This window comes from Arachis ipaensis, chromosome B07, assembly GCF_000816755.2.
Source record: "Arachis ipaensis cultivar K30076 chromosome B07, Araip1.1, whole genome shotgun sequence".
Classification (NCBI taxonomy): domain Eukaryota; kingdom Viridiplantae; phylum Streptophyta; class Magnoliopsida; order Fabales; family Fabaceae; genus Arachis; species Arachis ipaensis.
The window spans coordinates 108,035,847-108,052,242 of NC_029791.2; the positions used below are offsets into that span (position 1 = coordinate 108,035,847).

The 16,396-nt window shown below is 35.5% G+C and overlaps 2 protein-coding genes and 1 long non-coding RNA gene across 4 annotated transcripts; 1 reads left to right on the forward strand and 2 right to left on the reverse strand.

Annotated features, from left to right (window-relative positions):
• LOC107610149 (lysophospholipid acyltransferase LPEAT1) lies at positions 1,139-5,350 on the reverse strand. Of its 2 annotated transcripts, XM_016312236.2 has the most exons (9): positions 4,505-5,350; positions 3,998-4,114; positions 3,860-3,897; positions 3,532-3,596; positions 3,156-3,224; positions 2,604-2,737; positions 2,381-2,521; positions 1,983-2,046; positions 1,139-1,610 (listed from the first exon to the last, which is right to left on the reverse strand). In XM_016312236.2, the coding sequence occupies exons 1-9, from the start codon at positions 5,066-5,068 to the stop codon at positions 1,591-1,593; spliced, it is 1,212 nt and encodes a 403-aa protein (XP_016167722.1). In that variant the 5' UTR covers positions 5,069-5,350; the 3' UTR covers positions 1,139-1,590. The 2 variants fall into 2 exon arrangements, with proteins under 2 accessions (XP_016167722.1, XP_016167721.1); XM_016312235.2 differs by lacking the exon at positions 1,139-1,610 and having other exon boundaries at positions 1,709-2,046.
• LOC110265121 lies at positions 10,504-11,429 on the reverse strand. Its single transcript, XM_021107915.1, has 2 exons — positions 10,568-11,429; positions 10,504-10,514 (listed from the first exon to the last, which is right to left on the reverse strand). The coding sequence occupies exons 1-2, from the start codon at positions 11,427-11,429 to the stop codon at positions 10,504-10,506; spliced, it is 873 nt and encodes a 290-aa protein (XP_020963574.1).
• Positions 14,212-15,726, forward strand: LOC110264708. Its single transcript, XR_002350880.1, has 3 exons — positions 14,212-14,519; positions 14,595-14,685; positions 15,218-15,726. It is a non-coding gene; the product is annotated as an uncharacterized LOC110264708 (long non-coding RNA).

Sequence of the window (16,396 nt, forward strand, 5' to 3'; positions counted from 1 at the left end):
AAACAGAATAAGTTACTTAAATAAAATAATTAGAATCTAAATTTACTAGATTACAACTTTTTAAAATAGCATGTGTTTGCAATTTTTCTATATCTATATAAAATTATAAATCGCTACAGGGTTCAGGTTTCAAACTGAACATAATCCATGGATTGTGTAGCGTTTCTAAAAGAAAACAATGGGTAGCATAATCCCTGATAGCCTGTAGCAGATTATGTATACGTAAAGATTATTTCTGTTTATGTAACAATTATGCATGGAATGAAATAAATAATAGGATGAGATTGAATAATGAAATGAATGGAATGAAATGAATACAAATTATAGATTTTTATTATCATTCAATTAAACTTATCCATTTTTTTATACGACTATATCCGATTGATTATAGTTGTAAATTTCTTTTATCTTCACAGAATATAAAAGTTAAATTCTTTCATTAAACACTCTCAAAATAATAAAAATAATTTATAATATTTTTAAAAAATAATTTTAAATATATTTTTAAAATGATAAATTTAATTGAATGATAATAAAAATCTTAAATTTTTATTCATTTCATTCTATTATTTATTTTATTATTCAATTTCCAACTTATTATTCATTTCATTTCATGCATAATTATTACGGAAATAGAGATAATCTCCACATATACATGATCCGCTATAGTGTTAAAAATTATGTAGAGTATCATTATTTTCTTGTACCCCGTAGCAATTTATGTAGAGTATCATTTCCTTCAAAAACCGCTACACCCTCTAGCGAGTTCTGCCTAACTCGCTTTTCCACATAAACCATGGATGCCAGAGTTCTGCCCAACTCGCTTTTCCACATAAACCATGGATGCCTATAGCGGATTATGTTCAATTTGAAAACCGCTACACCCACCCTGTAACGATTTATATAGATATAAAAAAGTTACAAACACGAATGCTGTTTTAAAAAGTTATAATCTGGTACCTAAAAAACAAATGTTTCAAGAATTTTCATATTTTTTAACAAAAGAGTTGGCAAGTGCCTAATTAAAAATTATCTAATATCTAGTATAAAGGTAGGATTACAAACTTTTAAAATATAAAAAATTAATGAAACTAAGAATAAACAAAATAATTAAGCCTAAGTGATAATGGTTTCCAAATGGTATAAAATGGGTTTCTAATTCCAGGTTACAATCATGTTTTAGATCTGTTGTTTGACAAAATAGACAGTTTAGATAACTCTGCGCTTGGCAACAGAAAAATTTAAGAAAAAAGGAAACTTCAAAGAAAAAAAAAAAAGAAAAAGCAATTGAATCGTTAACCTCTTCTCCCTAAAGCAAATTATAATCAAAATCAACTGTTATATGCTAGACAACCTAACCCTAACTACGGGGAGGATCCTACAAGTAATTGACAAATTTAACAGAAAAATATAGATACAGAACCTATGCTCAGCCAGTGCCCAGCGGCATTAAGGTCCTAGAGGCATTTCAGATACATCATTTTCGACTAGGAATGCTTGTTCTGCACAGAATTTTCTATATTTGTATCTTTTTCTTTCAGAATAAATAACAGAACCATACAATGAATATACACAGACCAGGAATCCGAATTAGCATTGGGAAAACAAACCTGCAGAACACGAAACAGAAGATTCAGATCTAAGGTCACTAGGCCTTTCTAAATTTGTTAGGTCATTATGTTAGTCAAAAACGTCACAACACATGATATCCCTTGAAATCTTTGATGGGGAGCCTCAATAAAATTCACCAGGGATTATGTCACAATGTTGCTACTGGTCACATTATTTACATTAAAATTACACAAGATTGAGATGTTTAGATGAATGTAAATTAATAGGAACCCCCCTCAAGCAAGCTGTCCATTCATACAAATAACAATTTTGACACTAAAACTCGACTCGAACTACATATCATTTGAGCCTGAGGCCATGAAATTATCAATCGTCTTTCTGATGCAAAACACTAGGCAGACTATTATTACCATTCAGAGCAGCATGATATATTCGTTTTTCAGCGAGTCCAATGTCAGCAAGTATCAAATTACCCTGCAACAAGAGCATAGAGTAAACAAAATCAAGCTGGTACCAAAAGCAGTTAGTCAATAACATTTAAAACCATATACAAAACACTTGTTACTCCTTTTTTGCACCAAGGAGAGAACTGTCCTACATCTTGTCTCGATTTTGAAAATTTGGAAAGAATAAAGGATCAACAAGAATTTTAACACATGGATCAACCAAATTAAAATAAATTATAGCACGGAGAAGCAAGTGCTGTCTTGATGTCTTCTATTAGCATAAATTAATCAATTACAGCAATCGTATAAGCAAGCACCCTTGTATATTATATCTGTTTCCACAAAAAATCCAGAAGAAATACCTCAGTAGCCATCAATCTTCTAACATTATTGGCATATAGTTTAGGGTCATCCTTCTCCTGCTGTGAGGGATAGTAAACAGGTAACCGAATCACCTCCACATAATTTACAAATTGACATAGGAGAAAAATCACATGACGCACCTGCCAATGTAAATGTAATTCGATAGCATCAGACTTGCTAGTAAAAACCATGCTTCATTAGTATATAAGAAAAATTGCTTACCCCAGATATGGAATCCCAGGCAGGGCTAAACCTCTTGTAATGGTATCGTAAAATTACAGGAAGTACTGGTGCTTTTGCTAAAAAACCTCCTGTCTTGAATGGAAGGAGGTACTCTCCATTTGTGGTTGTACCTTCTGCAGAATATGCAAATAAATGAACAATATTAAACCAAATTATTACAGCATTTTAACACAAGTAGCTTAGAGCTTTAGACACTCAAATTACTTGCATAATTTATTTTTGGTAAAAGTTTACTTAATAATTTACTGATAGATAAAATGAGCAAAAGAAGAAATATTTCACCATATATTTTGACACTTATATCATCAGATAAATAAATATATATAGGATAGTTACGAATAACAAGAAAACAACCTACATTAACCATCTTGATGTTTATATATACCAAATTTACCTTAGTCATGTCAATCTGCACCAATATATATTTATTAAAGTTTGCAAAACAGGCGTACCCATATTGGTCAAATACATGTATTCTACATAAAGAAAGCAACAGTGAACTCAGCTCCAGAAAACTCAAAGGATGATAACCTGGGAATAGCATCATTACTGGAGCAGACTCATTTTGATGAGCTTCTCGAATTCTTTCAGTGACGATCGCTGCGGGAAGAAAGTCTAAAGGTTAAGCTACAATGTTAATTAACAATATGATGCCCCCGAAAAAGTTAATCTAACTGGAACACCATTTCAATGGGATATACATATATCTTTCCACTTCTGCACCAATATTTTCATTATGATACACAATATAATCTACCCACAGAATCAACCAAAATCTGATACAAGATTGTTTCATTAGAAACAAACAGAGCAGGGGAAGAAAGATGAATTCAAGGGCTTTTGCTTTATTCAAATACTGCAAGTTTTCATAATTAATACAAAGTGATGACATCAATAGTTTACCCACCTGAAACGCCCTTGAAGTCTGATGATTTTGATTCCCGCTGAACATAGACACATCCAAGGCACTTGCTGTCATAAAACATTCCATTATACGTAAGCAGTGGGATCTGAATATTCTCTTATAATAAAAAAAGACAATTGATGCCATTAAATAATGCAAAATGCACCCTTCTGGAACTGCATGTTTATCATTTCATTACACATGAAAGTTCAATTCTGCAGTGGAATTTGAGAGAGGATGTAGAGCAGCAGAATACCACAAGATCTAAAGTACATAAAATGAAGCAATATTATTAAATCATTGGAAATCCCCAAAAAAATGGCCAACAAACCTGATGAGCCCGACGAATGGAAGCTTAGACACAGATCTCTTCATGATGAAATCAAAGATTAGAGTGGAACAAAAGATAAATGTCAGTAACAACACCTATGAACAAGATACACTTGGGAAAAATTGTCATCTCACAGACCTTAGCAACAAAACTGGGGAATACAGAGGACATGTGATACAAAATATCCAAGTACGACACATGATTAGATATTACTACGCCAGGTCTTCCCACTTCTGGTTGAGTTTTGTCTCCATTCTGAAATTGTAAACAGACAAAAGAAATAAGTAGACTAAAATCAATTACAAAGACAGAACACTCTGCTTCCAGAATATTATGAAATTATATGGCTGGGAGCTTGTTATGTAATAACAGATAATTGCTAAGCTAAAACAGATCAGTAGCAGTAGTAGTTTTGCCGATTAGAAACGACAAACCAGCCATACAAATACCATACACAGAGTACCCTAATATCAAACGACATGCAAAATAATAAAATATTTTGATAATTCAAAAACCACAAAACATGAACCACTTGCTTCTCTATGTAACTCAAGTCAAACGTAATTAAAACACTCCATGATCATAATCTTATGTAATCATACTCTGAGAAGCTGAACGAATCGAATCAAATCAAATCCAGAATACCTTTGTGTGAGTGAAGGAGCTTCCATTTCCATCAGCATCGTGATGATCAGGGATATGAGACTCCGGGATCCAATAGAAGCCGAAGATAAAGAGCATGGACCTCGATAGAGCTCTCCCGCAGCGAACAATAACTGCCCTACGCCACCCGCCCATATGAGCGTAATCCTCCTGCTCGTCGTCGCGGTTAGGAGAAGAAAATAGAGTGCACACGCGACAGATGGCGTAGTAGAACACCAGGATGGTCATAGCAAGCACGACTCGTATGGGGAGCAGCGTGACGAGCGCGAATCCCAAGAGGAGCTTCTCCTTTGCCGGGAGGTCGCCGCGGCCCATGGTGCCGTACGCGTCGCGGCGGACGAAGGCGGCGTATTTCTTCTCCATGTCTTCAATGGTGTCGGATGTGGTGGTGGTGGTGCTGGTGGAGTCGGAGGACTTGAGCAGAGGGCGATCGTCACCTTCACCTTCTCCATCCCCGATGTTGGATTTGGAGATTCCATTGGCTTTGAGGTCTTTGGAATTTAGGGTTTTCAGTTCTGACTCCATGCTTCCAACTTGCATAACCATCGATCAGTGCTGACTTATTTTATTTATTATTAGTGACTATTTGTGTTCCATGTGAGTAGACATATGTACATAGATGGATAGGGTTTTGGAGTGCAAGAAGGTGAAATGCAAAGAGATTGATGGATAGGTATATGTTATGGTGATAGAATAGGTAAGGAAGGAAGGAAAAGGATGAAGCACGATGAAGAGTTCTTGCTTGCTTAACGCTGATACAGGTATGCAGATCTGAGATAAAGTGCTCAAATTCACAGTCACGCGCTCCTCACCCCTCCCTCCCACAATATACTATCTAAATTAAAAAGTGAGATATCAGATAACACAAAAGAAAGAAAACAGGAGCTTATAACTCAACAACTAAACGGGGACTACTTACCCCTCTTACATCATCAACTAAAAGAGTTCTTATCCCTGTTGGGGGAAGATCAATAAAGTGATACCCAGGATCCATCTTCAAGCTTTCTGTTGCTAACCAGTCCGCACTTTTGTTACCTTCTCTGTAAGTGTGAGTAATTTTGATGTTCCATTCTTTCTGCAACCATCTTTCAATTCTCCTTATGCCAGCATTAGGGTGTTCCTTTTGGTTTTTCTTTCTTGTCAAAACTTCATAAATACTCATGGAGTCTGTTTCCAAAATTAAGTGTTTAATTCCCAATTCCCAGGCTGTTCTCAAGGCATTGCAAATTCCCCAAACCTCTGCCTGAAAAGCGGTGCAGCATCCCAAATTCGCCATAAATCCCGCCAGCCATCTTCCATGGCTATCTCTCAGCAGACCTCCACACCCTGCCAAACTTGAATTTTCATTTGATGACCCATCTGAATTCACTTTTATCCAATTTTCTGGGGGAGCTTTCCAAGCAACTTGAATCTCTATTTTTGTTCTCATTTGCTTCATAAGATCCTGCTTGTTGAAAGCTTCAGCTATTTCTGTAACAAATTGAATAATAATTTTCTTTGCTACATGAGGCCTTTTAAAAGGGGATGAAAAAATTTCTTTATTTCTCCATCGCCAGATCCACCAGCATCCCACCATAAAAATGGATTTCCACGGGATTTGGGAATTTTGACCTAGCTCAGTTGTGAGATTCCATCTCAACCAAGCTTCGAAGGGAGCTCTAAAAAAGCTTTGAATTTTTGCAGGGTTGATGAGCTGTGCCCATATGCAGGATGCCCCCGGACAGTCTCTCAAAACATGGATTATGGTTTCTGGGGTTCCTTGACAAAGGTGGCAGTCTGGAGAAGCTCCAAAGATACTGTTCCTCCTGGAAGAAGTCATCAATTTCTTGTGTGAGGTAAGCCACATAAACATCTTAATGCTTTGCGGACCTTTCCATTTCCATATTATTTCCCATATGTGATCTGTAATTTCTGTATGATTAGTTAGGCTGTGGTATGCACTAGAGACAGAAAATTCTCCTGATGGGGTTAGATTCCATGTAGGTCTGTCCGTCCCTAAATCTTCTCTGGGGGGGTGAGTAGCTGCAATTTTACTTATAGTGTCATTAGTGAAGTATTGCTCCAGCCAAGCTATGTTCCATTCACCATTTTGGTCTGTTGCTTCTGCTACGGCAAGGTTTAGGAAACTATCTTCAATTGCTTTTTGGGCTTTATCGATAAGCCTTCCCTCACCTTTAACCCAGCTGTCTGTCCATAACATTGTGCTTCTGCCATCACCAATGGAAAATGAGACATTTTCTTTAAAGGTACTCCAGACTCTGGCCAGACTTTTCCATAATGGAGAATCTGAGGCTGTGCAGATAATATTCTGAACAATGTGTTGGTTTCTTTCATATTTGCTTCTTAAAACTTTTGCCCAAAGGCTGTCTTGTTCTGTGCATACTCTCCAGAGGATCTTGAGCAAAAAAGCCTCATTCATTGCTGACATTTTTCTAAGTCCCAAGCCACCCAAGTTTTTTGGTTTGCAAAGTAAATCCCAACTAGCAGCATGCATCTTTCTTCGATCAGTTTCTCCCCAAATAAAGTTTCTTTGTAATTTCTCTATTTCTTTACAAATACCTTGGGGGACTTGGCTGTGCAGCATGTCAAAGTTTAGAATTGGACTGATAGTGGATTGAGCTAGAGTTACTCTTCCTGCCAAGGAAAGGCATTTTGCTTTCCATCCACCGATTCTGGCCTTCACTCTATCTATGGTGCTTTTATAATTTTCTTTCTTCCTTTTATTGTTTGTGATCATAGCCCCTAAGTATCTTCCCAAGCTGGGATTTTCTTTGTAGCCACACATGTTGATGATTAAAGCTCTATCTCTGTTATCCACATTCTTTGAAAAAACAATTGACGTTTTTTCTGGGTTTACTTTCAGTCCTGACACCCTTCCAAAAGAGTTGAGGGTCTCCATAATGGTGGCCATTTGATCTACAGATGCTTCTGTAAACAAAAGGAGGTCGTCAGCAAATAGAAGATGAGAGATGTTTGGCCCATTTCTCGCAGCTTTCATAGGTATCCAGCTTCCTGTTTCAACTTTCTCCTCTATGATATGAGAGAGCTTGTCTATGGCTATCACGAAAAGATAGGGGGATAGGGGGTCCCCTGTCTTAGTCCCCGAGAAGGATTGATGCTACCAGTTTTTCCTCCATTCCATAGCAGCTTGTAAGTGACTGAACTGATGCATGCCTCAATAATTCTTTTAGCTTTCGCATCCACCCCGAACTCATCTAGGCACTGAATAATGAAATTCCATTTTAAACGATCATATGCCTTCTCAAAATCTATTTTGATAGTCATATACTTTTTTCTGCCTCTCATCTTTCTTAAATCATGTGTCATTTCCTTTGCTATGATTATGTTGTCGTGAATGATTCTGCCGGGTATGAAACTGGATTGGTTGGGGGCTATGCGATCCGCAAGGAAAGGTTTGATTCTAGCCACCAGAATCTTCGTAATAATCTTATAGGTCACATTGCATAAGGCAATCGGCCTATATTGGTTGATGAATTCTGGTTGTTTTATTTTTGGAATAAGGGTGATAAGGGTCTGGTTAATGGCTCCCATCTCTTGCGGATTTTCCCAAACATGCCTAATAAAAGCACATAGTGACTCTTGGATTGTATTCCAGTTATCTTTGTAGAAATAAGCTGGATATCCATCCTCTCCCGGGGCCTTTAGCGAACCGATGCTAAACACAGCTGCTTTAATATCTTCAAAATTTGGACCTTTTGAGATAGATCTTTTTTCTTGGTTGCTCAAAACAGGGTAGGTAGTGCTAGTTCTGAGACAAGGGCTACAGAAATTATCTTCCTCATAGAGCTTTGAGTAGTAAGCTATTGCTGAATTTTTCAGTTCCTCCTGATCTTCACTCCAGTTACCGTTCTCCAATCGCAGCTTCAAAATTCTGTTCTTTCTTCTTCTTATTGCTGTTTTTGTGTGATAATATTTTGTGTTACGGTCTCCATCTGTTATCCACAATTGTCTGGATTTCTGCATCCATAGGATCTCTTCTTGCTCAAGGATTTGTTCTAGCTCCCGATTTAATTCTCTCTCCAAATCTTCCAAAAAAGGGTTCCTGCCATATGATTGTGTTTTTTGAATTCCAGCAATTCTTCCTAAGAGCTTTCTCTTCCTCTTGAAGACGTTACCAAAAACCTCCCTATTCCACTTCTTGAGAGCTGTAGTGAGAGATGAGAGCGCTCTAGGGAATAAGGAGTCTTTCGGCCAAGAATTCCTTATGAAATCATTAAAAGTGGGATGGGTTTTCCACATAGCTTCAAACCGAAAGGGTTTTTCTCCCATCACCTGTATCAAGGGAGTCATGTTAACCAAGAGGGGGTGGTGATCCGAATTTACTCTCGGAAGAATCTCTACCCTGGCATCCGCAAACTCTCTCCGCCAATCTGCATTTGATAGTCCCCTGTCCAGCCGCTTGAAGACCCGATCCAGACCCTCTCTTTGACCACCCCTCCAAGTGAATTTTGAGCCTACATATCCCAGGTCTAGCAAGTTGCAGCTTTGTATCCAATCTTTGAATTTCCTACAAGCATTTCTATCAACACTGGCTCCCCCCTTTTTTTCTCCCTCATCAGCAATCTCATTGAAATCTCCAACCACAAGCCAAGCTCCTGCTACATTTCCAGCAACTGTTTTAAGACTCTCCCACAAAGTTCTTCTCACTACCTCTTGGGGACTAGCATACACAGCTGTGAGATACCAGACTTTGTTTTGCTGGTCTCTTATCTTCATATGGACAAACTGTTGATGTGATATTAGGATATCAATCCTGATAGAAGGTTGGTCCCAAAGAACCCATATGCCCCCTACATAACCCTCGGCCTCTTCGATATGGTAGAAATTATACTGCATATCTCTAATGACTTCCTTTGCTCTATCCCCACTACACTTAGTTTCGTAGAGAAGAGTAATAGTAGGTCTGTGTTGCCTTTTGATTTCTTTTAGGGTGCGAATGGTTGCAGTATTCGCAGCCCCTCTAATGTTCCAAGCTACTATATTCATGATAAAATCTAGATAAAAAAGAAACAAAGTACAGGGTGGAATCTTACTAGCTGAGGACCTTAAGTCCATGCTATAATCAAGAGCATTGCATTTCCTCCACTTGATGTGGAGATTCTCCCGCTTGCTGTTCTCTTTCTTGGCCTTCATCATTTTCAAACTGCTGCATAGCTTCATCTAAAGCAGTGGAGCTTATGGAGCCAAAGTCCATATTAAAGGGGTCAGGGGGTTCCTCATGTGTGGGATCAGGGGGTTTAGTCTCAGGGATTTCCAAAGTGAGAGCTTGGCTAGGAGAGGTCTGGCTAGCCCAGTTCTCTTGGTAGTGTAAGGGGGTATTTGGTTTTGAGTGGGTGTCTTGCTGATCATTGGGGTTCTGTGAGAGTTGGGCCAAGGTTTTGTCTTGTGAGTTATTTTCCGGTTGTGTAGTCAGATAAGAGGGTTTTTGGCTAGGATGTTTACTGGTTTGTTTTGGTTGGTTTGCAGAAACTGTTTTTTTTAAAGGGTTATTTTGGGTAGCAGGGAGTGTCACTATTTTTGGGCCGGGTTGGGCTTTTGGTGCTTGATTAGGTCTATTATTTGTTTCTGATTTGTTGCTCTTATTTGGAACAGTTTGGGCAGGCCTGATTTCATTTTCTATCTGCTGATGCTGGTTCTCCTGAGCGTTGTCCTCACTCTGTCCTGTCTCTGTATTGGCCAACACTGCAAAACGAGAGGTTTGTCTCTCCACTTCTGCAACTTTTTCCTTTCCTTTTGCAATACCTCCAATACTTGTACCTTCTCCTCCTTTTTTCTTTCCACGTGGAATTCTCTGGACCAACATCCATGGGCCGAAATTTTCTGTGCTCTCCTCCATGACGCTTTTGCCCTTGTCTTTTGAACTATTTCCTGTTTTACCCCCATCTTCAACCTCTTGGGGTGTCTGTTGAACTTCTTTCTGTAAAGCCTCTGTATTTCGTCTTTTTGGGCAGCTAGACTTATCATGTCCTATCTTTCCACATTGAAAACAAACTTGGTGAATTCCCTCATATTCCACTTGATAACTTTTTCCATTTATCTGATATTGAGCAACCAGCGGCTTTGTCAAATCCACCTCTACACAGATCCTAGCAAACTTTCCTCTTGAGACTTCTGCAGTGTTGCTGTCTACTTTTAAGGTCCTCCCCACAATATTTCCAATCTTTTCAAGAATGGCTCTGTGATAGTATTCTATTGCTAACCCCGGTAGTCGAATCCAGGCAGCAATAGTGTCAATAGAGGCTTCAGAAGGGTTGAAATCTGGTTTCCAGAACCTGATAGTCAAGTAGTGATCAAGTATTTTCCAAGGTCCCTCCGTGAGTGCAAAATCTAAGTCTTCTGAACTGAAAAACTTGACCAAGAAAAAATCGTTCCCCAGGTCTATCACATCAATGCTCCCCCTTTTCCCCCACAATATTTCCAGACGCCGTTTAAGGGCTAACAAAGAGATCTTTCGCCCCAGCAGCTTGACAATGAGGGTCTCCCACCACTCCTTTCTGAGCTCCCTTTTCACTCCTTCCCCTATGACTAAATTGTATATTCCATTCGGCAATTTTTTGACTATTATTTCTGTGTCTTCATCATCACTCTCTTCCATGTCTGTGTCTTCAGCACTATTTGTCTTTGGCTCCTGCTCCCTTTGTGTGTGCCCTCCTCCAGTGCTCTTCCCCATTCGGACAGTATCTGCAAAAGAGTTGGACTTTGAGGCTCCAAACTCAACTACCCTCTCAACTTCCAGCTGAGGCTGTTCTGTACCTTTGCTGTTGCCATTTTCCTCCATCTCTTCCTCAGCCATCCAATCTTCCATTCTTGGTACAAGGGCAGTGTCTCCTGTGAACTCCCTTCCTCCTTCCTCAGTTGATTTCTTTACTTTTTTTGATCTTTCCATGGGGTCCCCCTCCACGTTCTGTCTGTCTCTTGGTGTGTGAGCTCTCGAGGCTCCTCCTCTTACAAAGCCTCCTCTCATGGAGGTCAAGAGTTAGCTTTGGTTCAGGTGTGTAAGGTTCAGAGAAAATTTCTTTTGAGGTCAAGCCTCCTCTTTTATACAAATTAGACAGTTGACCATGATTGTTACATTCCTGGATCAGCCTTGTAATTTGGACTTTCGGGTTTTTACTTTTTCTTTGTTTTAGTCAGAGGCCTTCAGGGTTTTTCTAGGATTTTGGTCAAGGAGGTCTTCATGGTTTAACAGCCTATAAAAACTAAAATTGTTGTATGCTCCATGGAGCTAACAAAATAACCTATCAGGGCCCAAAAGAATGTTCAACTATCCATTATTATAGATGACCAAAAAATATTCGCTATACATTACGAGGATTTTTTATTTTTATAAATTAAATAAATGTAATAATTATCAAAATAAATAATTTTAAAAATATTTATCGAAATAAATACTCCTCTTTTATCTTCTTTACACTAGATAAGAGAGGTGTATGTCACACGTATTTATATATATATCTCATTTACACGGTCTTGTTTACACTGTAAACGAGATATATGTTTTTTTTTAAAAAAATTAAAAATAATAAAAAATATTAATAATATCAATAATTTAAACATAAAAAGATTGGTAGAAGAGATTAAAATAGATATGTTTGATCAATTTTAGTCAATTTTAAATGATGCTCACTGTTTAAAATTTTAAAATATAATTTAAATACACGTAATTTATTTAATGACCGAATTAAATCAATTAATGCACGTCACTACTCTATTGGTATATAATATAAAATTTTTTTACTTAAATTATATTTCAAATTTTTATGTACTTCCATGTAACAAATAAAATTTAGATGTACTCTCGTACAAAAAACAATAGGAGTGAATAAATATAGAACAAATAAAATTTATATGTACTCTTATTGTTTTTACACAGGAGTATATAAAAATTTTATTTGTTACATAGGAGTACATAAAAATTTGAAAAATAATTTAAATAAAAAAGATTTCATATTATATATCTCTATTGGCAATCATTAATTGGATCATTAAATAATTTTAACTAAGTCTCTTTTTTTTTTCCTACATTTCTCCATTTTTGGGTCAATCTCAAAGTTACTCCTCATGTAACTGAGTTTGAAGGGAAGTGATACAGTATATAGCAGTTATGATAAAGAATCTGATAAAAAAAATGTAGTTATTAGTACTAATACAGTCACTTATATGCAGTTATAACAAATTAGTTCCCCACTCTACTCATATATAAAGCTACATAATGTATTCTATAAAAATCAACTTACTAATAATTCAATTCAATCAATAATCACATTTATTTTCAATGCAATTACTCTCAACCTCTCTAGGGTAGAATTTGTCATGTATATTAGGCACATTATGCTTAGAGCTTTTACCTTTTGTGATAGATAGTATCACCAAAAAAGTGTATCTTTGTTTTGCACAAAAATGAATAGAGAATTTGCATGTGACTACTACTATATATATACTCAATATTATTTCAACAATACCTTTAATTTAGTTTTGATGATTATTAATTAATTCCCTATTAATTATATTTATTTACTTGCTTATGTAGTTATATATTTAGATGTATGATTTCATTTAGTTATACAATTTCCTCCTTTGTGAGCTTAGCATGTTGTGAACCATCAAAAATAAATCTATAAATAAATTCCAGTAATCTAAATCTATCTAACATGTAACTATATTTTCATCTTCTAGAAGTTTACCCTGGAAATTTGATGATAACCCACATATATAATCACGATAAAATACCGACCAAAGCATCATAGTCTTTTTAAATATACATAAACCTAAGTGAATTATTGTTTCTAACAAAACCTATTGGAATAGTTTCATCTATCAATTGGAATAAATAATTTTATTAATGCCCCATATTGAGTCACTAAAAATATATTATAATGTGTAAGCGTACCTTTATTCATAAAAGTCAGAAATTAATGGAAGAATTTAGATATTGTGGTTCTTTCGATCTTTTTCAACCAAAACCTTCTGTATTCCTAGGCGGCTGAATTACAACTTCTCTGATGGAGAAAGAGTTGCAGAGGCGACTTTTGGTATATTATGGACCGAAATTCTAAAAGCTCTATTTATATTTGAGCATGGTACCCATTAAATTCTAAAGCCCAAATATAATAGTATCTAAAGTCAAAAGATAATATATCTAAAATCCAAAAGATAATTATCTAAAGAACAAAAGATAATATCTGGTTTTATTCTCATTTAATTGCAAATCAGAAGTAATTATGACTTATTCAATTTAGTATTTATAACAATAAATGAAATCACCTTTATATAAGTCATTTAATTTGAAATAGCATAATTTGTGATTATAATTAGGTCTTTACTTCGGTACAATAATAAATTCATACGTACCAATATGATAAAAACGTGGACAAATAACAAAACGCCACGTGAATTATATTATCTCCATCAGCAGTTGATTTTTTTTTTAAAAATATATTTTTATTTAATTTTATAAAAAGACTTAAATATCCTTTTTTACATTTAAAAAAATTACCCATTTAAATTAATCAAAATTTTAAATTTAACCAACTTTAATCTTATAATTTTAAATTTTAAATAATTTAACAAATAAAACAAAAATACATTTAGTTATTCATTATTCATGAACACTAAAAAGATTATTTCAATCTTATTAATACTCTATTACTCCGTCGTAAACCCTAATCTCTGATCATGTTCATACAAAAAAAATTGCATCTGACAAAAAAATCAAAAAAATTCTTCATCGACACTTTCTCTCTTTCACTCTCAATTCTGCCACCTTCATATTAGTTCAAATCCAAATCAAATGGTAATCGCTCAGATCTTCTCTTGTTTTCTTTTAATTGCTTGTTTGTGTGTTGATTTGGAATGAAAATGAGAACATGGTTCGTAGAAGAAACTTGCGAATCCAATGAGAGAGATTAAAGTGCAGAAACTCGTTCTCAACACCTCCATGGGTGAGAGTGGAGATCGTCTCACAAGGGATGCTAAGGTTCGCCTCGCATTGCTTCTTCTTTTAATTTTTCTTTTTATTTATAATTAAAGGTGTTGTCTATTTTTTTTACAGGTGCTAGAGCAACTTGAAGGCAACCACCTCTCTTCCGTAGCAATCCTCAGCCAAGACGACAGTGTTTGGGTTCAGCTCTAATTTTTCTCAGGTTATCTTCAATACTTCTCAATTTCTCTCTCCAAAACTCTCCTTCTTTCTTAGTACTTTGTTTTCCAGAACCATCTCGTTCTTTTTTTCGTTAATTTTTTTCTGATTTATCAGATTTAATTTGCATGTGACATATCCTATAATTTTGGTGTTAATTCGATATATTCGTGCTTTAACCATAGCTGTTTAGTTTTATCAACGGGAGCTAATTGATTAATTTTTCAGATTCTTAATGTTTTACTTGTTAAGTGCAATTTATGCTGTAAATTAAGGCTTGAAGAGAGTAATTAGGAATGACTTAGAGTTTGGACTGTGTGATTATCTGATATGAGATGCATTGCATTCCTTTTTATTAGTATGTAAGAACATAAGATCAATCATACACTCGTTATTGTTATATATGAAAGTGTGTATTCACATCACTTTTGCAATTGTTATATATGAAATTGTGTATTCACATCACTTGTGCAAGTAACATGTGGCTGGAGATTTCAAGTGTTTGGTTCATAAAACAAGTCAAGTGATCCTTGCAGATCTGAAATAGTTTTACAAAATCAAAAGGCTCCAGCATTTCAATTTCAAATTCAAACATCACAAAACAAGAATGAAGATTGCTACTTATTCTGTCCTTTTCATGGTCAACTTTGTCCCTCAATCTCATCTCAAGCATCTCACTCCCGGAGATGGGCGGAGATTGACAACGAGTGCTAGGCTGAACGGTGACGGCGACGGCGACGGTGAAGACCAGAGAAGAGTGGAGTAGGTGATGGTGACTCTATGAAAAAAATAAGACCAGAGTGCTGGGCTGGACAACGACGGTGAAGACTGAGACCAGAGGAGAGTGGAGTAGGTGGTGGTGGCTGCGGGGCTGCAGGAGGCTTGGGGGTGCTAGAGTTCTTTGTCCCCTTTTCACTTTTCAGTTTCTGAGAGGAGGGAATTTTAAGATTCATGATAAACAAAGCAATTTTTTAGTGTATATGAATAATGAAATGTATTTTGGTTTCGATTTTTAAATTGATTCAGATTTAAAATTATAAAACTAAAGTTAATTGAATTTTGAATAAATTAAGGAATTAGAGTTGTTTTTGTCTCATACAAAAAAGATATTTAAGTCTTTTTGTAAAAATTAAATAAAATTTATTCTTATTTTATTTTTATTTTTATTAAAGTATAAGGGTGATTAGTAAAATTAATGATATAATATGTATTTAAAAAAATTAATTATTGATATGAAAAACATAATTTACATGACGTGTTTTAATTTGTCCATATTTTTATTGTACTGGTACGTATAAATTTATAGTCGTACCGAAGCAAACACCTTATAGTTAATATATGTATTGCCCACAAATACAAGTAAAAATAAATAATCATAAAAAAAAACATATGTAAAAGTGAGAAATGAAATAAAAATAAAAAACACTTATGAACATTTAAAAGTTATGAACAAAATCAGAAAATAGAGAAACAAGTGAGGGAAAAAGAATTAAAGAATGTAACATATTAAAAAATGATTAGTGAAATAAACGGAAGACATATATACACATTTGAACGTCTTTTACGAAAAACAAAAACTTTGAAAATTCTATTTTTTATTTTGAAATGAAAAGATGAGAAGAACACTTAATAAATTCAATTGTCTGTTATTACTTATTACAATTATATAGATGTTAGCTAAAGAGAAATTTTTGAGCCATCCAGCTTTCAGCTTT

Bases quoted from the DNA above. Each gene is read 5' to 3' on its own strand.
- LOC107610149 (XM_016312235.2), bottom strand. From the start codon at position 5,068: ATGGTTATGCAAGTTGGAAGCATGGAGTCAGAACTGAAAACCCTAAAT. The intron at 3,898-3,997 runs GTCTGTGAGATG...TTCATCATGAAG, and splicing joins TCCCCAGTTTTGTTGCTAAG to AGATCTGTGTCTAAGCTTCC. The intron at 2,522-2,603 runs GTAAGCAATTTT...TTACATTGGCAG, and splicing joins CCTGGGATTCCATATCTGGG to GTGCGTCATGTGATTTTTCT.
- LOC110265121 (XM_021107915.1), bottom strand. From the start codon at position 11,429: ATGGAAAGATCAAAAAAAGTAAAGAAATCAACTGAGGAAGGAGGAAGG.